General features: G+C 39.0%; 3 protein-coding genes across 16 annotated transcripts in view; 1 reads left to right on the top strand and 2 right to left on the bottom strand.

Moving 5' to 3' along the window:
• The window catches only part of ANAPC10 (anaphase promoting complex subunit 10), a 338817-nt gene extending 337849 nt beyond the window's left edge, over positions 1-968 (bottom strand). For 5 of the 6 annotated variants that reach the window (XR_014583853.1, XR_014583854.1, XR_014583855.1 and 2 more), the window contains exon 1: positions 829-967. The gene's annotated coding sequence lies outside the window, so the exon portion shown is untranslated. Of the gene's footprint in view, positions 1-828 lie in introns of all 6 variants that reach the window. The other variant, XM_083834726.1, reaches the window with a different exon arrangement.
• Positions 969-1095: 127 nt separating this feature from the next.
• On the top strand, positions 1096-16718 carry ABCE1 (ATP binding cassette subfamily E member 1). Of its 2 annotated transcripts, none has more exons than XM_083834688.1 (18): positions 1096-1235; positions 5844-6011; positions 6556-6641; positions 7156-7253; positions 7630-7747; positions 9579-9716; positions 9861-9930; positions 11011-11107; positions 11891-11980; positions 12328-12449; positions 13135-13356; positions 13875-13934; positions 14020-14078; positions 14240-14350; positions 14448-14590; positions 14677-14799; positions 15843-15954; positions 16187-16718. In XM_083834688.1, exons 2-18 carry the CDS (start codon positions 5909-5911, stop codon positions 16232-16234), a joined length of 1800 nt encoding a protein of 599 aa, XP_083690814.1. In that variant the 5' UTR covers positions 1096-1235; positions 5844-5908; the 3' UTR covers positions 16235-16718. The 2 variants fall into 2 exon arrangements, with proteins under 2 accessions (XP_083690814.1, XP_083690813.1); XM_083834687.1 differs by lacking the exon at positions 1096-1235 and adding an exon at positions 1236-1375.
• An 887-nt stretch (positions 16719-17605) lies between these two features.
• OTUD4 (OTU deubiquitinase 4) overlaps positions 17606-26582 on the bottom strand; it is a 29880-nt gene continuing 20903 nt past the window's right edge. For 6 of the 8 annotated variants that reach the window (XM_083834664.1, XM_083834667.1, XM_083834668.1 and 3 more), the window contains 6 exons: positions 25051-25106; positions 24418-24501; positions 23819-23957; positions 22476-22745; positions 21690-21730; positions 17606-20228 (listed from right to left, as the gene is read on the bottom strand). In XM_083834664.1, the coding sequence (XP_083690790.1) occupies positions 18996-20228; positions 21690-21730; positions 22476-22745; positions 23819-23957; positions 24418-24501; positions 25051-25106 (1823 nt within the window). In that variant the 3' untranslated portion in view covers positions 17606-18995. The remainder of the gene's footprint in view (positions 20229-21689; positions 21731-22475; positions 22746-23818; positions 23958-24417; positions 24502-25050; positions 25107-26582) is intronic. The other 2 variants (XM_083834671.1, XM_083834670.1) reach the window with 2 other exon arrangements.

The raw sequence follows: 26582 nt of genomic DNA, 5'->3' as shown, positions 1-26582 counted from the left end.
TTTGCAACACACATGAATTAAAATCTGTTTTTATTATTTGCTCTAACGGAAAGGGATTTCATACCTTAGATTGCAAGACTTTTATGCTTGTTCTACCCATTTTTTACCTCACAAGCTCTTTTCGCTGCTCTCATTTTCTTTGTAAAGGCCTTAAAACAACAAAGGGCCGCAAAGATCTCAAGATATAATCAGAAGCCAAACTCTTACCATGCTTACTATTTCTATTCAGATGAAAGATTAAATAACAATATTTAACGTTTAATTATTAATTTAGTATTTAATAATGATAGCAAATGCTCAGAAGCAACCTGTTTCAGCAACAAGCAGCTCTCCAGTACATTTGATCTCTTATTGTCTCAACACCATTTTGAACACCTATTACTTTTACTCTGCCTGTGTTACATTGCTTTAAGTCTCTCTGAGGTAACAGCTTAAACCTTCCAGTGTAAGGACCATAAGTATATATATTACTGAAAACAATACGAGCAGTCACACATCAAGAACTATATTAGCAGTTTTTAATATTTGTATGTATACACACCCCTAATTATTCAAAAAAAAGAAAATATTTGTGAAGGTATATTTAAAATACACTTTTACAGAAATGCAAGCTTCCAGGACTATTAGGTCTTAAGTGTTGATATTGATTACTCGCCGTGTTTAATTGCACAGCAAGCAGAGGACGGATGCAGTTTGACAAGCCCAGCTGCTCTAACCCCAGCACCCCTGGCAGCCCTCCCCCCCGGCTTTTTTTTTTTTTTTTAAAGGGGGGCTTCCGTTTTTAATTAATTACCGCATCCCCGGACCGCGGTGCCACGCTCAACTCACCTCCTCGGGGCTCCCTTCTCCGTGCAGCACACGGGCGGTCAACGAGAAGCCGCCAGCCCCAGGGACAGCCTAGGGACCGAGGAGGAGGAGGAGGAGGAAGGGCTGAGGGGGGCGCTGAAAGGAGCGGCGGGGCGCGGAGCCCCTCCGCGGGCTCCCTCCGGGCTCCTCCTCCGCCGCCCCTGTGACCGTTCAACGGCCACGCACGCGCAGAGTCCGGCGCGGCGCGCGAGCTCGGTTTGAACTAGGGGCTCGGCGGGGTTCGGCAAGGTTCGGCAGGGTTCGGAAGGGCTCGGCTGGGTTCGGCAGGGCTCGGCTCGCCGCCCGCCAGCGGTTAGGGGAGAGAGAGCGGAGCCCTCTCGCGCCCCGCGCCGCTCCGTCCCCCGCAGATGACGTCGGCATCCTCTACGGTGAGCCCGTCTCCCCGGCGCTGCGCGGCGCAGGCCCCGCCCTGCGGGGGCGGCGGCCATCTTGGCCGGGCGGCAGCGGAGCACGTTGCGCTCGGCCGCCCTGCCCCGGCACCGGGGGCGCCCCACGGCCCCCAGCCTCGGTAAGCGGCCCCAGGGGGGGGGCGCGGGGACACGGCGAGGGGGGACACCGGTGCTGTGATGGGGGGCGAGGGGAAGCGGAGGAGCCGTTGTGGCAGCCGGGCCTCGTCCATCCCCCCCCCCCCCCCCCCCCCGTGGCAGCGAGCGGCGCCGCCGCGGCCCGGCCGCCTCCTGAGGGAGCCGAGACCCCGGCACGGGCACGGGCGGGCTTCGCACGGAGCCTGACGGCTCCTTGCTGGCGGCTGGCGGTTGTGTTTTGGCAGCCGTCCTCTGCCGTGTGGCAGCAGAGCAAAACCGGAGGCTGTAGGAGCTGCCTGCGTGGACGGAGAGGCCTCTGTGCGGGCTTATCGCGTCCCGACGGCCGGGAGTCCTCGAGGGGAGAGAAGGGATTCGGGGGCTTCTTTATTTTTATTTTTTTCCTGGGGAGGTTTTCCCTGCTAAAGGAGGAAGGCGTGTTTTACACTATTTTCAGAAAGGTAACGTGTGGTGAAGAGATTGAGACTTCTTTAAGGGCTGGCAAGGTAGTGGGGTGAGGCCGTTTTCACGAGGTGTGTGTTAATAAATGAATAACAACCCCCCACCCCCCCCCCAAAAAAAAAAAAACAGGTACACCAGGTAGGGCTTTTCTGTAGGGCCACGGTAGTGTTCTCTCACTGGAACGCACGTCGTTATTTCGCCTGCAGCTTTCTGTGACTGTCTGCGAGTTCTAACTTCGGTTTCTCCACTGTGGTTTCCCAGGTCCAAAAACCAAATCCTGCTGTAATTTTCATGTGGTTCGTTTCCAGTTTATTGGCATATTCTCAGGCGTTTCATTTCACGTTAAAAGAAAATATTAAAGATTGAATGATAGCTAATGCTATTCAGTACTAGCTGAACACACCCACGCGTAATGCTGCGTCAGTGTATTTGAGCATATGCTTTTCATGTTAACATTGCATTTATTTTCATACTCTTGTTGTGCCTCATGAGCAATACGAGTTAAATACAGTCATTAGATTTGGGGCTTGTTTAAAGCTCTTGTACAATATCATTTCAGTTTCTAAAACAAATGTCAAAAACTCAAGCATAGACTGGTTCTTAATTTCCTAGTAAATCTTGTTTGTACCAGTGCCACATACTACTGTTTCTGCTTTGACGCTTATAAATTTACTGATCTCCTCTATGCAGCTTGAAAGTCTGTTTTCTTTTTGTGTTTCATTTAAATTTCCTTTGGATATTCTATCTTTTTTTGTTCTTGTTGTGGAGTCACTATATGTAGTCCCATTACCAATCGATTGAGAGAGAATTCTTGAGATGAATGATTTTTGGAGGATGCTACTCATCCTCATTTCTTTCTGCTGTATTTAGTTTACATCAGGTGCAGTGTAGTTTAATAAAAAGTAAATTATTTCTTTCTGCAAAGTAACTGAAGCGTGACTCAATTCTGAACACAGCTCTCCTTCACCACATTTAATTGAATCATCTGTGGCTTTTCAGTCTTCATTTACAATTTTTGTTAATGTTTGTATGCTTAATTCTGAGTGATTCAAAGCAATTGCAAATCCTTCTGTCGTTATTGACTTGGTTCAATAAATTTTCATATAAACTCTAATGCCTTTGAGAGAAGAAATAAATATTGGTGTTTCTTAAGGCAAGTACATTTAATGTACAACCTGTAGACGAAATTTCTGTTGCTTTTTGTGGCAGGATAGAGTGGTCTTCTTTTGTGTCTTAGACATAGTGGTTGTATAATTATCATAATTGGACTTACTAGGCAGCTTTTGGCTTCGGTAAATGATGCTGGCAAAGCGTTTAAAACTTTTGTTGTTAGCAGTTGTTACTCTTCCTCTCATCCTTTCACCTGTGTCTCTGGTCCATTGTTCTAGAAAGATTACCCGTTGTTCACTCCATTAGAATTCACTGATCCAAAATAATGTATCGCTCTGTAGTTAGCAACAAATTAATGGTTTCCTGACTTGGTCTGTCGTGCTTCTTGATTTGGAAAGCAGAAATACAGGTATGAACTGTATAAATGCTTCTGAATACCAGTTCCTTCTGCTGACTGTACCTAGCCATTACTGCTGTTTTGTATTGGAGCATATACATCTTGCTCGTGTTGCTCACCTGTCTTTTGAGAGGTCTGCTGTCTGCACCATGAAATCAGACAATCATATTTGGTGTGTTATATAAAGTGCCACTAAAGTAACTGTGTATAAATACTGTAGCTTGAGCTCAGTCTGCTTTTGGACGCTTGTTTAATTTGCTCTAAATTGGCAATTCTATGAATTTTCTTTTTCTCTTGTGGACAATTATCATCGTAGACATCAGGACAGTCCTGGAAATATTGCAGAAGTGACAGATATCACAAAGTTAGCTTTTTGAAAATGGTTTAAGACCACTGGAGAGTTATGGATAAACTGACACTTCATCATGTAGATGGAAGCAGCAATGCATGATCCCACACCGCCATGCTGGTTCTGTAGTTCTGTCTCTTTGAATGCTTGCTACGCTTACATCTTTGACTGTTAGACCATCCAAAATCTTCATCACAGATACGGTTATTTTCCCATATAAATCAGCTACAAGAAAAGAAATCCCTAGGCTGTTCTATTACTTAGGAACCAAGGTCTGATTCAGCAATGGGTGGCAGTGAAAACTTGTCTGTTTAGGCCACTGAGATTGGCTGCAAAGCTTGTTGAAGTAGGTGGCAAAACCAAATTGTTTCAAGCCATGTTTGGCTTGGTCTTTAAGAGTGACCGACCCCATTTTCCTCCTGTGTTGCTTTAAGCCAAGCACCAGATGGGAAGGGTGGTGGAGAAGTGAGGCTGTCTGGTCTGCTATCTGTGTTGCTCAGGCACTAGCCTCTACTGAAGTTTGGGAGATTGGGTAGGGTACAGCAGCTTTGTCTGCTAGAGCTTCCTTTTGGAACCCATAGAAATAGCCTGAATGCTAGCTAGAGCCAAGATGACTAGCAGGGAAGGTCCTGCCCAGATGATGTTACAGTCTGCGTCTGCTCGAGGTCCTCAGCCACAAGCTGTTCTGCAGAAAGGGCTTGCTAGGCACTTTCTCTGGGAAACCAAAGGGAGCGAGCGATTCACCTCCAGGTACTCTGTGTGCTGCAAACACAGAGGGCTCCTGTGAAAGGCAGTAGGATGTATTTCTGAAGAACGTGTTTTTGCCGTATTGGAAAAGCTGTCAAAATCCATTATTTCCGTCTTCTAGAAAATTACCCTGAGTCAAGCATCCTTACAGATCTTATTATTGAGTTTCTTGTTTGCAATTGTTAGAAAAATGTATTAAAGTGAGAATTGCAAACCCATTGCTCCATGTCTACAATGAATGCACCAACCAGTGGACTATGGAGTTGGTCAGTTTCTATGTCTTACTGGCCTGGATACAACCACACTGCTTACTCGGCCCTATTTTGTCAATGTGGTCTAATGATATGAGATTAAAACATTTTTAAAAAGTGACTTTATAATGTTCAGTCAGTTTTAATAACATCAATGATGTTATTGAGACTTTTTGTCTTTTTGTAAAAGGTTATGGATTCAAGAAAAAATAGAAATATTATAAGTAGAAACTGCCACGATAAATTTGGAGGCATGACTTGGATTGCATTCATTTATATCTGACAGAATATCTTCAGGCATTAATTTAAAAGTACTTGGGAAATTGAGAAGAGGAATAAGACCACCACTTTTAAAAGGAAGTACTGAAAATATTCATCATGGTAATAATTGATTTAAAAATCCAGTAACATCCTCACTTCTGACCTTTGGTCCGTGTTAGGTGCTGGTCTCTTTCTTTCTTTCATATTAGTAATATCTGCAGGATTCCTTCTAGCTAAAGTTCACAAGTGGATTTAGGGAAGGGGCTGGGGTTTAATGTAATAAATGTGCCATACACCTGTTGCTTCTTTTAGGGTATTGAAGTCACAGCCTTTCTTCATATAATAGCCATATGTAGTTAAGTAACCTGTAAAGCTTTAGTTTGGTGGGTGAAGATGAACTAGACATCCAATAGAAGATACTTTTTTGATCAGAAATGTTAAAATCCTTTTCTTGGAAGCAAGTCCGTGTGCAGATTGTGTGAAAACTGGAAGTATTTCAGGACTCCCTGACATTACATCTTTGAACCTCTAATATGTATTGCACAGAATCAAGATCAACCCTTCTTACTATGGCATGCTTTTCTTGGAAACAAACATACTCAGATATAATCATGATTTTATTTTGCAGTGGAGAGAAAGGAATGGAATTGAAAGCCAATGTTAAAGATTGTGCAGTTTTTTGTACAGCAGTACCCTCAGCACTTGGATCTGAGTCTATTTGTCCTGTTTGCCATCGTGTTTGAAAGGAGGGGAAAAACAGTAATCTTGCTTTTTTTTTTGTCTCTGAACTCTACTAGTAATAACTTCAGATACGTAACTTAAGATATTTCCTGTGCTGTCAGTAATTACGTCCTATCTGGTTTTTGTTTTTCCTTAAGATCTGGAAGACTCCCACCACTCCTTCTCATAATTGGTGTATGTGTGTAACCTTAAACTGCGCATCATGGCAGACAAATTAACAAGAATTGCTATTGTCAACCATGACAAGTGTAAGCCAAAGAAATGCCGTCAAGAATGCAAAAAGAGTTGTCCTGTGGTTCGAATGGGTAAGAGATGTAATTTAACCACCAAGTATTTAAGCATTTGGAGAAGTTCAAAGTAATGTTCAGCTGGAAGAGGCTACTGGTTTTTTATATAACTAACTATTTTTTTGTTTGTCATTCATGCTTTCTTTTTATGAAGACTTTAGAAGTTGAATATCATTGAAAGCATGAACAATTGGTAGCAGTAATGCCACTTTTCAGATTGTCACTGGCTATTCGTGACTATTACAGTCAGCTTCAGTGACTATTCATAGAATCATTGAATCACAGAAGGGTTTGGTTTGGAAGGGACCTTAAAGATCACTCAGTTCCAGCCCCCCACCATGGGCAGCGACACCTCCCACCAGACCAGGTTGCTCAAAGTCCCATCCAACCTGGCTTTGGACACATCAAGGTGAGGCAACCTGTTCCAGTGCCTCACCACCCCCATAGTAAAGAATTTATTCCTATGAATTGGTTACGTGTTCTTCTGTGGAATTCGGTAGTACTAGCAAGAAACGTGATTCATTCAAAACTTTCTAAAGTTCATCTTATTCTTTATCACCAGGAAAACTTTGCATAGAAGTCACATCACAGAGCAAAATAGCATGGATCTCAGAAACACTTTGTATTGGTTGTGGTATTTGCATCAAGGTAAAAGGCTGTTTTGTTTGAAGTGATAACATTTCTTCATCATGCTGTTATGTTTAGCAATGTACATGGTAATTTCATAAAGTAACTTTGAGAATAATCAGACCTTGTTAACTGTTACTGTTTATATAAAATACTGGGTCCGATTACTGAACTGATTGGGCTGGGGATGTGGGCTGTATATTTTGTTTGTAGCTTTGTCTTGGAATGCTTTGCTTTGGGGCAGGAGGAGGGGTTGGTTGGTACCGTGGCAATAGAGATCTAACAGCAGAAGGATGTTTTCAGAGATCTAGCATATATGCTGTATGACTTGCAGTCTAAATTGCTAAGTACTCAATTTGAAAAGTGTGGTATGGAACTTCTTTGGAGTTGACTAAGTAAACGGCAGTAAAATAATGTTTTGGTAAATATTTATAAAAGAACTCTTAAGTGCACAGCTAAGTGCAGTACAGGAAATAAGAGAATTTTGTTAATAAATTGTGTGCTTTAGTAATATATATATTTGTTTCAATTACAGAAATGTCCTTTTGGAGCCTTGTCAATTGTTAACTTACCTAGCAACCTGGAGAAAGAAACAACACACAGATACTGTGCCAATGCCTTCAAACTTCACAGGTATTTTATTTTCCAGACCAGTGTAAAAGGCACAAAAATTTTCAAGCTTATGTTAAGCTAACCTAGATGTTCATATCCGGTTGTTCATGATTATTGGCTCAGTAGCTTCGTTTTTAAATGTTAATGACAATTTTTCTTACTTAAATGGACCATCATGACACTGAATTTTAGTACTCATTTTATAGAATGAGTGTTCCTACTAGTTAAAAACCATCATGTTCTAATTTTTTTCTGAATCATGTATTGTTAGGTTAACAAAGTAGGCTCGAATAATCAGCAAGTCTGAAAACAGGTTGTGATTTTTACTTTACCACTAAATCTTGGTGTCTGATGGCATTAAATCAATATAATCTGAAGTTATCAATGTTGCATACAGGTTGCCTATCCCTCGTCCAGGGGAAGTACTGGGATTGGTTGGAACCAATGGTATTGGAAAATCAACTGCCTTGAAAATCCTAGCAGGAAAACAGAAGCCAAATCTTGGAAAATATGATGTATGTATCAGCAATAAAATAAAATTGCCATTATAGATAGCTGTGGTTATACGTTTTCACTGAGTTTTCATAATTATTAATGTGGTAGAATTTGCAAGGATAGTGGCACTTTACCTCGTAACAGCCAAAGACCTACTCTACCCTGAAACAATAGAAGGATGGTTTTAAGAGGCTTTTTCTCCAAATTCTCTGTATCTTTCAAGAAAGATAATGGTAGTAATTATAACTCAATGAAGATGATTATCAGAAGCACATTTTGATCTTGCAATTACAAGGTTTTTGTTTTTTTAATACCAGTCTTTAAAATGTAATCAACTTCCCTCCCCAGCCCTTCCCCTTCCCCCCAGTTTACATAATTTACTTCTTTCCCACCAAGGGATTTAGGTTTTGGAGTTCCCACTAAGTCTGAACGGTTCTAGTGTCTATGAGCACCATGTATCATTTTGATCTCTTGGCCTTTTTTATATCTTTGATTTTTTTTTTTTAAGATGATTTATGGAAGTGTGTGGTTGTCATAAGTTGTTGATGATGTTTCCCGCTGTAGACTTTAACACTGTTCTGAAAACTGTTAGTTTATCTTGTTAAATACTTAGACATATCAATGGTGTCAAACTGTACAGCAAGCAAGCAAAATAATTTACAAATTTGTTTATCTACAAAAGAAACTACTCCAAAGAGTGAATATTATTACAGAAAAGACGTAAATAATCACTATTGTGACTCTTCTTATCAGGTAGTCTTTCAGTTATCACCTTCTTACCCTCACATAACCTTGTGGTGTGTGTTGAGCCTTTTTTCATCTGAAAGATTATCATTTTAATGAATTATCCATTTCATGGCTGTCACTTAAAACTGCAAAGAAATCATTATTTTCCAACTATATTTTCCATTCTCATTCAAGTTTGGTTTATTTTATTTTGTGGACTTCTTGTTTCAGATGGTAGTACTGCAGAAATAGCAAAACTTTTCATTCTTTCAATGTACTTAATGGAATTGCTCCCAAAATCAGACTTCCCTGTGAAGAGCCAAATCATTATGACCACAGAAGCATGTGGTATGAATCAAATGTTACATGTTGCTTCTGCTCCAAAACTTAGGAAGCATTGCCTCTTAGTATTTGCTTGGTTTGAAAATGCGGCAGCTGTATCACTCCGTTTGTGTACTGTTAACCATCAAAATAATTTAGCACTATTCAAAGTAGTAATGCTGTGCAAAATGACACTCTACAGGTTAGGTTGTGTTGTGGTTTTTTTGTCCCCCCCACCCCCCCCCCCGGTGATTGCTCTGAACAGGTTTGTTTTGTTTTTGTTAATCAAGATGGGTTTCTTGTAATTTTTCGTTATTTGGTCTCTTGGTTTCCTTGGAAACGTTGGCTGGAAGCAGAGAAGACAACCATTTATTTTTTTTTTGCATCTTTTGTGGAAGTTGATTGTATCAGTCCAGCCCTTTTCCTTTTTATTAGCTGGGTCAGATAGCTAATATCCAGCTACACAAATCCATAACATCTTTTTTCCCTGAGAGGTAGTTTGTCTTACAGGTTTTTTTTAACCTCGTAGGTGCAAATTTAAGATGCTTTTTCTTGGAAGAGCTAGTGGCAGCACATCTGAAGAAAGAAAAAAAAAAAGTCCTAGCTTTTGACCTCCATTTCTAATTAGTTTATTTTGTTCTTAATGGAAACTTTGTAACAGCCGTATAGTAACTAGCTTTTATCCAGGCTTTTTTTAATCTTGCAAGCACATTCTATTTGCTGTGTTGGTTGGAATTGTAATATTAAACATTTTTAATGTATGTAAAATGGTATAAGTAAACATAGGCTTTAATTTTGTCACAGGATCCACCTGACTGGCAAGAAATTCTGACTTATTTCCGAGGATCTGAATTACAAAATTATTTCACCAAGATCCTGGAAGATGACCTAAAAGCTATCATTAAACCTCAGTACGTGGACCAGATCCCTAAAGCTGCAAAGGTAAGTAATTTCATTAGCTAAAGGAAAACTGGGGGCTTCTCCTGTAATGATTCTTTTGTATTTCAAGATTTTTATTTATTTTAATGTGAAAAATCCACTGCTGTTTGAAATGTTGTTGGGTTTTCTGTATTGCTTTTCTTTTAGGGAACAGTGGGATCAATTCTGGATAGAAAGGATGAAACTAAGACACAAACTGTTGTATGTCAGCAGCTTGGTAAGTAATTTTGTAAGGTCAAACTGCAGAGTATGTGAGAAATTGGTATTTACTGAAAAAAAAAAAAGTTACTGCTAATATAATGGTTGGTTTAAATTGTACCAACTTTAAAAATAAATAACAAATATGCAAAGATGCTTTGGAATAAAGACTAGGGCTTGCTATATGTATTATCTGAACCAATGCCAGTAATGCTTTCTAGTGACAAACTAACTGACATGTGCTGGTTGATCAATCAAATGCAGTTTCTCTTTCATGGTAATATTTAAATCTGGAAAAAATCCAGTTACCATCTGCTGTTCTTGCTTGCTTTACAACTTGAGAAAAATTATGGTATCCTGTGGTGAGAACCGTTGCATATAGGAAGTATTATCCAAGCACAAAAAAAAAACTCTTCAAAAAAGCTGTATATAGTTAGTTACAATGGGAGTAATACTCACTTCTGAGAATCAAGTAATTAATGAGAACATCTGCATAGTCCAGATAATTTTTGTAGATGTTTTGAATTGTTACCTAAATTCAGGTGTTGCAAAATTACCAATAGGGTTCTTTTTGGTAGAGCTGAGTAGTAAACGTTGCGATATGTTGTGCCAGCAAGAGTATGGTCTGTGAGCCAAGCTTAACTACTTAGTGAAATTGTCACATTCTTGACATTTCTTGCTCATAAAGCTGACCAGAAAATACTGGCTTCAGCCATTTGGTATAATGCTTGGAGGATTTGATTTTCCTGAAAATTAAAACTTTTTAATAAAGTCTAACAAGAAATGATTTAAAAATTGGTATAGTTTCTTTTTAGGGACAGAAGTCATCACTAAACGTATTGTGGAAAAGCAAATAGGAATGTAATCCTTCTTGAATGATAGGAAGTAGCCTTAATTAGCTAGTGCTGCAGAGAAGCCATAACTTGTTGTGACTCTTAAGAACAGCATTAGGATTTCTTATAAACTAAATGTATATTTAACTTTTCTTTTTTTCCTCTGTGTAGGATGTCTGCTGTGATTATACATATGTCCATAGGTAATAAACATATGAATTGTTGTGTTGGGTATAACATATCTAAAACTAGCCTCTTATTTGCAGACCTAACCCATCTGAAAGAAAGAAATGTTGAGGACCTTTCAGGAGGAGAACTTCAGAGATTTGCTTGTGCGGTTGTTTGCATTCAGAAGGCTGATATGTATGTTTGATTTACTTCTGTTACACGTTGCTTCTAATAACCTGTCTCATAGTATGGTCCTCTAATTTACATTTATTGTTAAAAATAATACTTTTGTTTGAAATGTTTGAACAAAAAATAATTTTATTAGCTTTTACATACTAACTCAGCAGCTTGGATCTATATTTCTTCCATATATAATGTGTTTGTTTTGTTTCTGTACTTTAATTCATCTGAACAGAAATGTCTAATTTCAGAGGTAGCTATTTGACAGTGTACCTCACTGTAATCCTTTTTGAATAAGTAATAGACAAAAATAAGATTCTTCACATGTATCGTGACCAGGAAATTTAAAAAAAGTCTGGTCCATCCTTGGATCAAGAAAGCAAGAGCGGAAGACTTAAGTTTTCTGTCTTTTTTTTGTTTGTTGTTTTGATTTGATGTGGGGGTGGAGAATATCCTTCTTCCAGTCTCATAGGTCCATGGATTTGCACTTTTCACTTAAATTTAAGATGAGTCAGAACAGAGTGCATGAGTACAGAGAGCTGATTGGTGACTCCATATAGCACGTGATAACTTTTCCAGAATTTTTGGGGAGCTAAGACTTAATTTGGCGTGTTTAACAATCTCATGTTACAGTCATCAGAGATTCAAGGCAAGTGTCAGTATATAATACTTGTTTCTTCTCTCTCAGTATGAAAACAAGTTTTTATTTTTGTTTGTTTAGTGGTTGAAATGTTAGTATTAGATTTGAATATGTTGAAGCTTACATTCTCTAAGTCTCACTCTTTCTTTTTGGGTTAGCTTCATGTTTGATGAACCTTCGAGCTACCTAGATGTCAAGCAGCGCTTGAAAGCTGCCATTACTATTCGATCCCTAATAAACCCTGACAGGTAAATATAAATTTAAAATGTTTTGCTAGACTGTAGTAGTAGGTGAGTTGTTGCAGAGTAAAGAAAAAGTCAGTCTATCTCCCTGTAAATGCTAATTTCTCAGTATAGTACATGAATAGATGTTTAAAATATTTTAAGTCGGTAGAATCTTCTTCTGCACATTTTGGAAATCTGGTTCTGTAGTTACTATTTCAGCATTGGGGTATATTATGTAGTATGTATGTGAAAATTGTGTTGATAGCTTGTGTGTCTGCAAGACTACACTAAGAAAGAAGTTAGTGTTTGAATAAACTTGTTTAGAAGTTCAGTGTTGAAGTAAAAAAAAAAAATCTCTGACTATTTTTCAGGTACATTATTGTCGTAGAGCACGATCTAAGTGTGTTAGATTATCTCTCTGACTTTATCTGCTGCCTGTATGGTGTGCCAAGTGCTTATGGTGTTGTTACTATGCCTTTCAGCGTAAGAGAAGGTAATTTTTGCCATATTTTGCTCTTTAAACGTACCAAAAAAAATTGTAGAAGAAAAAGGTATCAAAATACTGGTAGTCTATTATGTGAATATATGTTTTTCCTGTTACATAGTATTTTGGTAACGAAAAAATTACTTTTTTATTCTGTGCAGAAATTTCATTTTTTATGAACCAAACATTATAACTCACTCCAAAAGCCTTAATTATAAAAGGCCCTTTGTCACTTGCTGTGGACATGATTTTGATACTTTCAGGTATTTTTGTAGACTGGAGTTACACAAAAGACCCTATAAATAGTAAAGAAAGGGCAAGAGACAGTTTGCACAGTGCAGAGGTAGGTAGTGTTGAACTGAATTGACCACCCATCTTGCACTGAGATTTAGCAATAAATGTTTTCGTGATAACAGGTCCAGAAGCAGTAGTTCCTTTAAACCTTACACGCACAGTACTCATTACAGGCTTTTAGGAAGAGAACCTAGAGCCTTTTTGTATTTTTGGTTAGATCGTTCATTGAATTTGCATCATTTCCACACTTTAAACAAGATGTTTCTTGCTTCTTTTAACATAACCATTTAAAATCCAACCTTCTCCATATCTGCCTGGAATTTACGGCCAAGACCTAAAATCCCTTCCGTCTTGCTTTTGTTGTAGGCATTTTTAATGATCTTCTTTTCTCCCTTCATAGGCATAAACATTTTCTTAGATGGCTACGTCCCAACGGAAAATCTAAGGTTTCGAGATGCATCTCTGGTATTTAAAGTGGCTGAGACAGCTAATGAAGAAGAGGTTAAAAAGATGTGTATGTACAAATATCCAGGAATGAAAAAAAAGATGGGAGAATTTGAACTATCCATTGTAGCTGGAGAATTCACAGATTCTGAAATTATGGTGATGCTAGGGGAAAATGGTAAGTAGAATTCGTGTTGGAAGTGGTTCTTACAGCCCCAAATACGTTCCTGAAGACTTTCTGGTTCTTACAGCCCCAAATACGTTCCTGAAGACTTTCTACTTTCTGGGAGCCAGGCTTCTAAATTACTGGTTTTAAGTCCAGTTGAAGTGCTTATTTCCTAGTGAAGGTGTCTATGCCATGAGCTTCCTCTATATGCAGTGGGAGCTTGAAGCTAATGAATGTTAATGATGCAATTCTCTTGATTTGTTATCCCATTTTAAGAACTCCAGGTGGCAGGACGATGATGATTGACCTAGTGAGCTTAGCTGCAAGTCTAGACTATTATAGCATTAGGTATCTTTGATTTCAAAAAAGCAAGAAATAGCAACTACTAATTGCTTGAAGTAAACAGAGGAATTCTCTCTAATTTTTAAATGTGTTCTTCACTAAGTATTTTGTTGTATCACTGACTTAATTGCTATAAGTCTAAGTTATTAAAAGTGTCTTAAATATATGTAACTTGCATTTTATTTTAGGAACTGGCAAAACTACGTTTATCCGAATGCTTGCAGGAAGACTTACACCTGATGAAGGAGGTAGTACTTAATAGATCAGTTGAAATCTATTTTGAAGATACTGTAAAGACTCCTGTTTTCATTATAAATTTTCTCTCTTTTATAGGTGAGGTCCCAATTCTAAATGTCAGCTACAAGCCACAGAAGATCAGTCCTAAATCTACAGTATGTTTAAGCCTTATTTGTTAAGTACTGTGTTTGCTGCAAAAAGCATGTTGTTAGTACACAGAATTTCTTCATGCCTAGAATAGAGTTAAGAGGGTTTTGTTCTTATTTTCTTACAGTGGGACATATAAAACTAAGTGGCAAAATTTTTATTTTGATAGGGAAGTGTCCGTCAGCTGCTGCATGAGAAGATAAGAGATGCCTATACGCACCCCCAGTTTGTAACTGATGTAATGAAACCACTTCAAATAGAAAACATCATTGACCAGGAGGTATTAATGGCCTGAGACAACATGTAACTTTTAATTCAGGTACCACTTGAGCATCAAAAAAGAAATGTGGCTCACTCGTCTCTCCTCCTCTTACTAGGTTCAGACGTTGTCTGGTGGTGAGTTGCAGCGTGTTGCGTTAGCTCTTTGTCTTGGTAAACCTGCAGATGTCTACCTAATCGATGAACCGTCAGCATATTTGGACTCTGAACAACGTCTAATGGCTGCTAGAGTCATGAAACGGTAAAGTATACATAGTAGGGAAAATACTTGAATTTTACAGTAGCTTTGCAGTCGATCTACATTCAGGTATCTCAATTTTCTTTCAGTTTCATTCTCCATGCTAAAAAAACAGCTTTTGTGGTAGAACATGACTTTATCATGGCTACGTATCTTGCTGATCGTGTGATTGTTTTTGATGGTGTTCCCTCCAAGAACACAGTTGCAAACAGGTAAGGGACTTGTTCGGGTTAGTAAGCAATATATAAGATGACAAAACAGAAATAAATTGTTTATCAGAAGCATTAACAAAACTGAGGTGAAGTATCTTTGCCTATGGAAACTTACACTGCAATTAAAGTCAATTAAAGCAGAAAAAGCTAGACCAGCTCCTGGCTTATACCAGCCTTAAGCAACAGCACAGCAATTAAATTGCAGTCAGAGGAAGAGAAGTCAGGGGCATCACTTGAGAAGAATGAAAAAATGGCTGACTGTAACCTGAGTATGCTTATGGAAAATAACTTCCAGACATGTTAAAGTAGTGAACTAAGGCTCTTTCTGGCACGTATGCAAATAGTATGTGAAGTGCAAGTCTTAACAGCAACACAGAAAAACCACGGACAGCGTGCATTATATTGTAAAGTATAAAGGTGTCCTTCTTGGACTTTACTTTTTGTTCCTGTAAATAATTCCATGTAAACTATGGAAAGTTTGAGGAGTAGCCCTATTAGAAACCAGACTTCTAGACCAGTGTAATTATCAAGTACTTAATATGAGCTAGATGAAGTAAACACAGGGGTCTTCATAGGTGCCAGTCTGTTTCTGATGGCATTCCTCATAGGAATATATTTGTTTGAATTAGGAAACAAAAGCGAATCACATAACTACTACTACTCAGCACCATATATTACGATTTGTTACACCTCACTATTGGTGCAACTTCATTTTTTTCCTTTCATGCAAGTAACATGTGCCAACACAGAAGTGTGTATATTAAGTGAAAAGGCAGCAAAGGTAGCAGCCTGAAGACTTGTAGTGACATGCTGGGATCCTGCTGAAAGATGATAGTTATAAACTTCTTGTTTGAGACATCATTTAACTGAAAATGTAGCACATGCTGGTATGTCAAATACCAGCTTACAGAACTGAGTGAGCTCAGGATTGAAATGAAAGCTCTCTCTAAACTACAGGCATACCTGCCTGTACAAGTATAGAACTTCTTAAAATTTATCTGGGAAGTGTGCATGCTGTTTCTAACACTCTCCTCTCCTAACAGTCCTCAGACTCTTTTGGCTGGAATGAATAAGTTTTTATCTCAACTTGAAATCACTTTCAGAAGAGACCCTAACAACTACAGACCAAGAATAAACAAACTCAATTCAATCAAGGTAAGTGAGAAGCACCTTTACAGTGAGGAAGCCATGACAGTTTAACATAGGCTAAGGCTTTAAAATAAGAAACAAAAGGAAGACCAGTCTGCTATTTTTGCTGTGCTGGAGACCAGCACAAGGAATGAGAGTAATAAGGAAAGCAGAAAGGAATTTAGATGGGCATTGTTTAGTTCAGCTATGTTCAAGTATGCCAAAGACTATTTTAAGTAACTTTTTTCTTCTTCCCCAGGATGTGGAACAAAAGAAGAGTGGAAACTACTTTTTCTTGGATGACTAAATATTGAATCTGAGCATCTTTTGTAACTGGCATATAGAAATGCATACTGAAATTTAATACTTGTGGATAAGAAGGCTCAATCAGGTTTTAGAACAATTCATCTTCTGGAGCTTAAAGTCTCTCGCTGCGTGTAACATCTGAGATCAGTAGCAGTGCATAAATTCTAGGCTGAGTAAAACTGCCACTTTATATATTTTGGTGACATGGTCCTGTTTTCAGTGTTATAATTCAAAATAGACCATCTTGAATCATGCAAATGAGTCTCCAGCTTTTTCAGAATTTAAGGGAGGTTTCCAATTCAATATTCTACTCATGTACCAAGTGCTGACTGGACTTCCCCCTTTTTGAAAATCCTTGAAGCTGTTTTCTGTACAAGATATGGAGACTTACCGTGAATTGTCAAGATACAGAAGATACTCTAATTTTAAAGATGCTGAATCTCTCTGGATGAGGGTTTCATAAATAAATATCCTCTTAACTTACACTTCTTTTGTGATACAATGCAAAAATTCTTCAATCATTAATTCAGCAGCATCTGTGTGTTTGTCGTGTACACCTTCTCATATTACAAAAAGAAACAAAAGAGGGAGTACAAACTACCTCTAACAATATAAAGACAGACGTCTATCCTTTAAGTCTTCTGTCCCTGTGCACCTTCTCAGACTTAGTTACAGGAGAATAATCAGTTAAAGTAAAGACTAAAATCCTTTCAAGCTTCACTTATGCAGGTTTAAGGCAGGTAAGGGCTGACTGTTTCACAGTGCTTTGATTTACAAACTCTACAGTATACTATGGGAAGTAGGTTTTTTAGCAGTAAAACGGTCTCAAAGTACTGAGGGCCTGTCAACAGAACCTTCCTCCTGCACTATTCTACAATACAGCCACATGAAGCTTATGACAAAATGGTAATTTTTATATATCCTCTTATATAAGAGGGTAGGGTAGCTCATCTGTTGGCACAGTGTCCCTCAGGTTTGGGGGGGGTTCTAAGAAGCTGAACAGGGTAAGGTTTCAGTTTACGTGCATACAACACTTACCTTGTTGCTAAGGCTTTGAATAGCACCCACTGAGCTTAACTCTTACAGCCCTCAGTGCTGGCTTAGTTTTCAATCTGAAAACCTGAGGATTGCCTCTTTTGAAATACTTTGTTCTGAAGGGAAAGTGTCTCAGTTACAAAAAAACAAACATCCTCTACCACTACCACTACAGACAGGAACTAGAAATCCTGTTGACCTGGAGTTTGGAGCTTGCCTACCTACTGACTGCTGATTGATGGTAGTCCTGCTGTTTACAAATAGCTATATAAACAGAACAAAAATATACAGGTAGTGTCACTGCAACAGTTTCAAATACATAAATATAATTTAGAAAGAAAGTGAAAACACAAACATTTATTTTAATTAGGAGTTTTATACATCGCATGCATCTGAAAAGAAATTATCACATAACTACCACTCAAGTTTCGGGTGTACAATCTCAGACATGAATGAAAGGGTACCATCACCTCTTACACTAGTATATACAGAGATATAAAAATATACACAACGGTTAATTTTACAGAGCAGAGCTGAGTGAACACTGCACACTGCACTCTGAGTTTGGATAACTGAAAGTCCAAACTGCAAGAGCAACAGGAACACTGCAGCAGAGATCATTATAAGGGTCAGAAGAAACAGCATCAGAACTCTGATACAGTGTAAAAATATAAGGCAGAAGCCACTTTCTTCTGAAGTCTAGGGAAGAGCAGAACACAGACTATCCATCTCGCTTTTAAAAAGTAGTTCCAGCAATGAGTTGTACATGCAAAACATAAATTTGCATTAACAGTGCAATAACAAAAAGAATACTGAACAGTAGCTCAACCATACAAACTTAAAAAAAATGTAACATGTACTTTATGCATCTCTTCTCACAAAATATCTAGGATTTGTCAGTGCATTAGTGTTAAAGTGGCATTAAAAAAACTTCTGCTATTATAACAGATGCAGAATTATCTTTGAAATGCATAGCATCTACATTTTTATTGTCTTTGTAATTATTTAGTTGGCATAGGCACCATTCTAGTCACACCAGCATTAAGAATTCTTGGTGGAAACAGCCATTCTTACCAAATCATACACAGCTATTCTTGACTGCTTGTCTTGATTTTGATTTCAACAAATAAATGCTTTTTAAAATTCAAAAATATACCCTATGAATATTAAAAGAACTATATACAACAGACCTAAGACACGGGGTTAGCTGGCTGCCATACATGTAACACACTGAAGAGAAACATTCAAGTCTGACAGATTTTTGAGATGAAAGGCCTTTGGGTTGGAAGCATATCAAAGACAACAGTGCAGTAGGCTGAGAATTCCTTTAGCTCAGTTCAGAACTAAGGCATTGTATGATAAAATATATTCATATTTGGTGCAATGTTACCATCAGTTTTAGAATCTAGCTCACATCAAATGCTATAATTTGACACCCTAGTAAACGTACGTATCCATCTTACATCATGAACTCAAACCTTTGTGGAAAAAATTCAAACACTAAACCTATATTGTTTTTTCTAATTTGACATCGAGGATAAACCGCTAAGCCAACCAAACTCTGCAATCCCCCCCCAAACAAAATGGTAGGAGCTCACACCCTCCTAGTCTTTACTCACCAAAAGTTAAACATATCCTTGGACTTTACTAAAAAGAAAGATTAAGATTTTCAACTGCTACTTCAAATTACCTTTTGCATTTGAAAATTTTCAAACTATCCATTCATTCTATGCTTGATGCCCCCTCTGATTATCTCCCAGCGTTGCCCTTCTCCTGTCATTCCTATATGGCCTTCCTCTGAAGTTTCGCTGATACTGGCAGCCTTCCTCTCTGCTTCTGCTGGGCGGTCCTTTCCAGGCTTCCTCGTTTCTTTGGAACTGGTAGCCTCCCCTACTAGAATAACCCCACTCAAGTCTAGGCCTTCTGCCTCCTCCGTAAGTCTGGTTATAAAATTGCTTGGATCTGCCACTTCTCAGCATATCAGAAACTTCGCTCTCATCCTCGGAGCTCTCTTCCCTCGTTCTCTGTGCCCTGCTTTCTGTCTGTAGGTTACCAGCACCCTTGGAATCTCTGCCTTTATCAGTCTTCTCCTTACGGCTGGGTGTAGCACTTTTGAGTTCATATTTGGGTGCTTCTGCCAATGGTGGTGTGGTGTTGGACACCCCTGGCTGCCTCTCAATCCCCTGTGCTTGGGGAGAACGGTTTTGCAGCCCAGCTGTTGCCTGCCTAGCAGGAGAAGTAGTGGTGCAGGTCTGCTCCAACTGAGGTGCCCTAGTGGTAGTCTCTTTTGGGGCACTGCATTCACTGCTCACACCAGCCACAGGGAACGGGACAGTGTTTGAGCCGCTGCTGTTACTCTTCTGAAGCTGTTCTGCACAGTTTACTGCAGGAACGGGAGGACCGCATTCTTTAGCCACGTACATATTTGCAGATGTGCTAGTTGTTGCCTCTTTGTCCTCAGGTGCCATGACGTTAGGTCTCGCTACCGAATTTTCAATAAAGCCCTGAACTGGGTACCCATACCAGAAGTGAGGAAAGAAAGGAGGTGCTATTGGAACAGCTCCTAGAAAGTGATTGTGTCCAAAGGCTGGTTGTGGGAACAGATTTTTCCCTCTCAGGGACTCATCATAAGGAAGTGCTTGCACTGGATTCTCCGATTCTACACAGACCTGTCCTTGGCTTTCGGACACCTGAGCTGTCGGGATAATCAGCGGCAGTGATGGAGATCTGCTGTCAACCTGTGAAATCTGACCATTGGACCTGGCCTCACTCTGAATAGGAAAGTGCCTGCTTGTTCGTGCAGTTTCATTCTCATTCTGCGTCGGTGGAGCCTCCTGGAACCAGGGGTTGTGCGGGTACACGGGGAGGGACACGTTTGGGTACATTCTGCAAGCAGCCAAATAGGCCTGGTGCAGGGGGTACAAGTAAGAATGGGGGACCCACATGGGACAGCTGTATGCCTGCAAGACAGGAAAGAAAAAGTATTTGGTCATTTGAATGTGTAGACAGACATAATAGCACACAGGTAATTTACTGTTTTGAAACAGTTAATTATGGGAAGGTAATTTTATTTCCAGTGACTGTCCTCACTTCTGGAGAGTTTCTGGGCTTTCAGAATCATGTTCTAATTTTTTGATTTCCTTCCAAAGTAGCTGAAGTAGGCACCAGTTATGACCAGTAAGGAAACTTAATAACACAATTCCTGTATAGTCAATTTAAACACTTGAACACAGAGTCTACATTTATCAACTCTTAACTCTGAGCAGTGTGATCACAGGCCACTACGTGCTTGTTAGCTGAAATGGAAGTAGGAGAGAGGGAAGGGGGTTTCTACCTGAGGTGGTCGACTTCAGGTATTGACAACTCACGAGCAACACTGTAGGGTGTTTTTATAGTACAGTGTGTCAAATACATTTATTTCAGGTTATACAGAACACCATACAAGGCTGCTGGAGGCAGAAGGCTGTCTAAGAAAACACTGGAGTAGGAAAGGGGGTAGAGTCCAAGACTCAGCAGTCTGCATCATCTGTACAGAAAGTCTGTGGAGAAGCCTACCCAGACCTGCTCGCAATGGGAACCAGTCAGTCCACTCTGAACGAGCAGCTGGAAGATGGTGGACAACAGGGTGACAGGGTCTGGGACCAAAGCAGTGCACAGGAGAACCCAGAAGATAGTTGCCAGGTCTACCGCACTGCTTGGTCACCAGCTGCACAACTACCAGACACAGTACTTTCACCATTAGGTGGTGCTGAAGCCTCAAAATGACAGGCTTTATAGCACTTCATATTAGGGTAAGGACAGTCCCAAATACACACAGGTTTATGAGTCAAACACCGTTTAAATATAATGCAGTGGCACTTCCTATTGACTTACAGACTTCGCAACAAACAAACCAAAAGACTTGCATTAGGTACACAGTTATCAAATCTAAATTTGCTTTTTAACTTGTGCTGAATTTTGTCTTCAACCTGAGCAGATCGGACAGACAAGCAGCTACTTGAGGGAGTCTCCACAGGGAAAGTAATTCTAGGTATTCTTACTACAACGGCTTTGCCAGTACCCAGACATGGTCCAAGTCTGGAGGCCATTTCTCTTTTACTATATGCTGCTTCCAGAAGAATGCATCTTCAATCTCATATTGGTTTACCTGTGAATTTGTACAGCACAATATGTGGACTGCATATAACCACTACTGGAAGCAGATAGTTCTGACTACCGTTGTTGAGAAATTTATTTCTGTTGACTTGAACTGCAATGTGGACCAGTGATGAGATCCCAGTCAACAGAAAACCCAAATAAAAAGTACTTCAAATTTTAAGATAAACTTGAAGTGTATAGTTGCAGCAACCAGTCTTCAGCACTGTACTACCAAGTAAAAGCAAATTGTATGAGCTGAGATATACGTAAGTTTGAAGAGTTACCTTCACACCAAGATTGAAGAAAAATCTAAGAATGTTCTTATCTAGAAAGAAAAGAAAATTATGAATACTTGTAATAATACACTTCATCTGATCTAGAAATTAATCCTTGCATAAAGTTCCACTTCAGTAGAGAAGCACAGGTGTGGTGTTGTTTTGCATGTCCTTGTTTGATTTGTTGTTGGTTTTTTTTTTGTTTGTTCCTGTTCCTCACCCCACCCCCAATAAAGTAAATGGAACATACCTGCAGTTTAAATTTCAGTTTTAACTGCTTACGGAACCGAAATTCTGATTTTTAGAGGTACAGTTCAGTAAACGTACACTACCAATGCAGTCAAACATGGCACGTTCTTTATGAACATATTATTCCATATTTATAGTATGCCAAAACCTGCCTTTTCACAGACCAGTAAGGAAATGCTGAACAACTTCCAAGGTTTTGATTGCAACAGACAATCTGTTACTTTTGTTAGTGTAAATGGAAGCAGTTCCCCAAATAAAATCCTATCAGTTCACAAAACCTGGAGCTACAGTGGGTCAAGCTAAGACCCATAAAACAATCATGCCAGATTTCTAGGTGTAGCCACTTAAAATAACTGCAATATTAACACCACAAAGTGAAGCATTACGACTCTATACAACATTCCCTCCCACCCCTTAAATCATGAAATGGCAATAAATAAATCTTTGGTCCTATTGCTAGCCAGTGTCAGAAGAAGTTGTCTTTTGCAAGGCAAAGAAAGCCTGCTGGGAAAAACGGTATAAAATACAGATGTTCTGGCTTCTCACCTTTAGGTAAGTCCTCCCCGTTATTGCACAGGGAGTAAGAGGGTGCAATGGCTCTTTCTCCCTTTTCACTAAAAGGGAATCCAGGGTATAGTAGATCCTGATAGGGATTCAGAGTCTGAGGCAAAGGCATTAAAGGGTGGTTAACTGCTTGCATCGACACAGGAACTCCAGCAACTGGAGCAGATGTTACCTGAGCCTGTGATACAATAGAGTCAGGTCCTGTTGTTGGGGCTGGCATCAATGAAGAAGCAGGTATTGGGGCTGGAATACCTAGCAGAAAACACACAAACACACATTTTATTTCACATATAAGATTATAAAATCTATAATCTTATATAATCTATGTAAGATTACAAAAGAAAGTGGAAGTGGAAAAGACAAGCTTCAAAAGACAGAAGAAAACATACCAAAGGTATTCAGGGAGGCATAAAAGGAAATTCTTTTGAGTTGGGAAGTTTGAAACAAAGGAAGATTCAGCTAAATGCAAAGAACAGTTCTCAGAAAGAAGTGAAACAATTAAGATTTCCAGAAATAGCTAAACCCTTATCGTATTTACTAAAAAAAAGGAAAGGAGAAAAAAGCTGAAAAGGGTGTGAACTGAAATGTACGTGTGACTCTTTGCAATTCTCATTCAGACTAGTCATCTACAGTCAACCCTGAATCTGAGCTGAGATTACCTGGGCTATGCATCTTCCATCACAGATGTTGTCACGTATGAAAGGATTATTATGGTTACTAAAGTACCATTCTATGCCGACTCCAAGACTAGTTCTTATACAGAATCACAAAAGTAGGATAAAATACAGCACCTGATCTAATGAGCAATAATGAATTTAATCTAACCTAACTACATTTACCAGGAAACTTTCACAGCACAGAAAAAATAACTACACTGGTTTTGCTAAAAGTCAGCTGAGCTCCAAAGGGATCCTGACCTACCAGACCCAAGCTGAGTCCTTAGCAAATCAGAGGCTTATTGTGTGGGACACAGAACCCAAAACACCTATCAACCTTACACATGCTGACTGTGTTCTACCTTAAGCAGAACTCTAGAATAAGCCCCATCAAAACTCAGAGCAATCCCACTCAGGGGGAACATGGAGAGTTGAGTGCACATCTCTCTTCTACCTTCAGATAAGGAGTCAAGTGAGCTATGCATGTGTCATCAAACATCTGCTAGAACTCTCACTAACTTTGAGCAATGAGTAAACACATTCCCATAGATGACTGCCCTTGGGATGGAAAGTTACAAGAAACAGAACATCTCCTGAAGGCATTTTCAATTTAGCAAGACAGTTAAAGCTAGTTAGTAGTTTCTAATTTACATTAATATTTCTTCTGACCTGCTGGTCCATAAGTTGTTGGCTCACTTGGCCAAGCTGGCACAATGGCTGGTACAGAAGGCACTGTTGGAGGCAAATGCACCTCAGAAAAGACTGGTGAGGGTGTTGGAGTTACACTTGGTAAGCACTCTGTCAGTTTCTAGAGAAACAAAAAGATCACGTGAATTTATTCTAAATCAGCATTGTTGGTGAGCCCTAACACCTCCAACTTATTCCAAAAAAAGGCTTGAAGACTCAGTACTGCCCAGACTGCCACCAGCACAATAGCAAAACATCAACTAGAAACATATCAAGTTGCATACATAAAAGAATTGAAAGTGAAAAACATGATTAACTTCGGATAAAGAGGTATGAATCAACACCCTTCTCAGTAAAGATACGCTTTTACTTTTCTATCAAGGGTAGTATTTTCCACATTCTTTACATTGGATATAAAAGATTCCCCCTTAACTCAAGGTAGGGAATTCTAGCATTATCACCATAGAAATGACTGCATAGTTAAAAGCCAGTATCCCAATACATACGTGGCTGTGATGAACCTCCCCTTTGTCTGAAGTCTCCTGACCGGTAAACTTTGAAATTAAACAAACATTTCTTACTTGTTCAGCAAGAACTGGAGAATCTGTTTTTACTTGTTCCAAAGGTGATGAAGCTTTTGGACACCTCTCATCTTGACTATTCTTCTAAAGCAAAGTTAGAAACAGACGAACACAGTTAGTCTAATGAGATTTTTTTTCGAAGAGGCATTCAAAGATATTAAAGCATACTACATACGAAGTGGGCTAAGCACCCAATCATTATTATATTAGTATAACATTTTGCTCATTGAAAGGACAACAAAGAATAGAAGCCAACAATGGGCCACAAATCTTCACTGAACTTCAGAGATCGTGGTCTGTTAGCACAGTAACTATTAGTAAACATCACATCTCTTGTGGTCCCATTGTGCTGGAAGTACAGACTGTACTAAGCAATTACAAATGCATATTTGTAAGTGCTCTCGATAGCCCAGATCTGGGAACTCAGACTGTTAAGAAAGACTGTAAGTATCTGTTACAGGGGCTGAGGAAAGCTGATGGCAATACAAGCCTCAAATCTTTTAAGTATTTCAATTAAAGCTGTAAAGCAGAAGCAATCACAGCTATAAAGGCAGCTATTGCTCTGCTAATCATGTAAGAGAGAAGCAATAACATTAAAAGAAAAAAAAAATTTGGTCTTTTCTTTAAGATTACCTCGGATGAATTTGGCTCAAGCTTCTGACTTAAGTGGATCTGCCTGGAATTTGACTCTGTAACACCAAGACATAACCTAGTAAATGAACCATTACACCATTTATGGCTATCACAACTTAAGCCAGTTAAAGTTTGTCTTTCCGAAGTTAAACCTCGAAATAAAACCTACCTCAGCACATATTACTTCAGAATTCAGTTTTTATTAAAGATCAAAACATCCTAAAGTAACTACTAGTTAGGGAAGTAACAGAACAGACTTTAACCTGGGTTTTCAAACCTCTGCAGAAATTCTTTATTGATGTTTGTTAACAATTTTTCTTTCCTACTTCCCTCAGGCATCACCAAATGTAGCTGTCTTTTCAGTTTAAACACACATCGTTCATTCTAAGTCCCTGCTGTGAAAAAAATGAATTCGTACTTTGAATAAAGTGAAAATGGTTTGAGATCTGCATTTCCATATTCAAATGTTAAAACAATGGAAGACATATGAGTTTAGAAAGTTTCACTGGTTCAAAAGATCTAATAAGATTTCGGACTGACGCAGAAACTTTAATTTCTTGAGCACCAGCAAATACTTGGTGGGGGGAGAAGCTAGTGAAGAACAGTCTTGGCATAATCTTCATATAATAAGATCAGTACAAGTTTTTTTTTGTTTTATTTGTTATGTTCTAGCTTTTTTTCAAATCTGGCTAACACTGCTTGTCAACCAAATTCACACACACCAGTTTAAAAGCAGCTGCTAAATAGGTATGTGTTTTTTAAAAGCTTAGTGTGTGTACCACCACTGTAACACCTAGACAACAATGCAAACAAAGCCAATATTGACTATGAGAACTCCTGGCAATTCCCCAAGTACCGACAGATATACCAAAGTACTGAGAAGGAAATAACAGTTTATTCTTGTAGATATTTTAACCTAGTTTCAGAAGCAGTACAATCCAAAACATCACAAAAATCAGAGAAAAGACAACATGCCATGAACATCAGCAAAATCCATCATGACACTGTAATAAAGAGCTTCCTCTATCTGAGGAATCTTTTTGGCATCACAGGTGAAACTGGCTTTCAAATTAAACAAGGTTCAGGTGTTTCAGTAAAGAAAAAATAGGTAATATCAGTCCTTGCAAGACTATTTAAAATGGTACTTCATGGTCTAAGAGGTACTAAACGGAAAAGGTTCCATCAGTACACATCAATGCCTCTGCTTTTACCAGATATAAAGAACAACAAAAATAAATGCAGGAAAAGAACAGCTTCTAGGGAAGAGGCTAGAGTTTTTATTTGGTGAAGAAGGCAAAAAAAACAGAAGCAGCTACAACTAATTTTGGTGTTTAGTTATAACAAAACTGGCAGGCAATTTTTTTTTTTTTTTTGGGGGGGGGGGGGGCAGGTATTTGGCAAAGATTAATTAAGTACCTCCTGACAGCTACAGCTTTCATCTATTACTGCCACTTTCCACTTCCTGACGAAAGAGGAAAAGCTTAGAGTCAATGAAGAGAAGCTAGGGAGTGTTACAAGAGACTCAGGAGAGG

This window comes from Anser anser (assembly GCF_964211835.1).
Source record: "Anser anser genome assembly, chromosome: 4".
In the NCBI taxonomy this organism is placed as follows: Eukaryota; Metazoa; Chordata; class Aves; order Anseriformes; family Anatidae; genus Anser; species Anser anser.
Note: the sequence above shows the minus strand (reverse complement) of the source record. Positions and strands in the feature narration are given on the sequence as shown.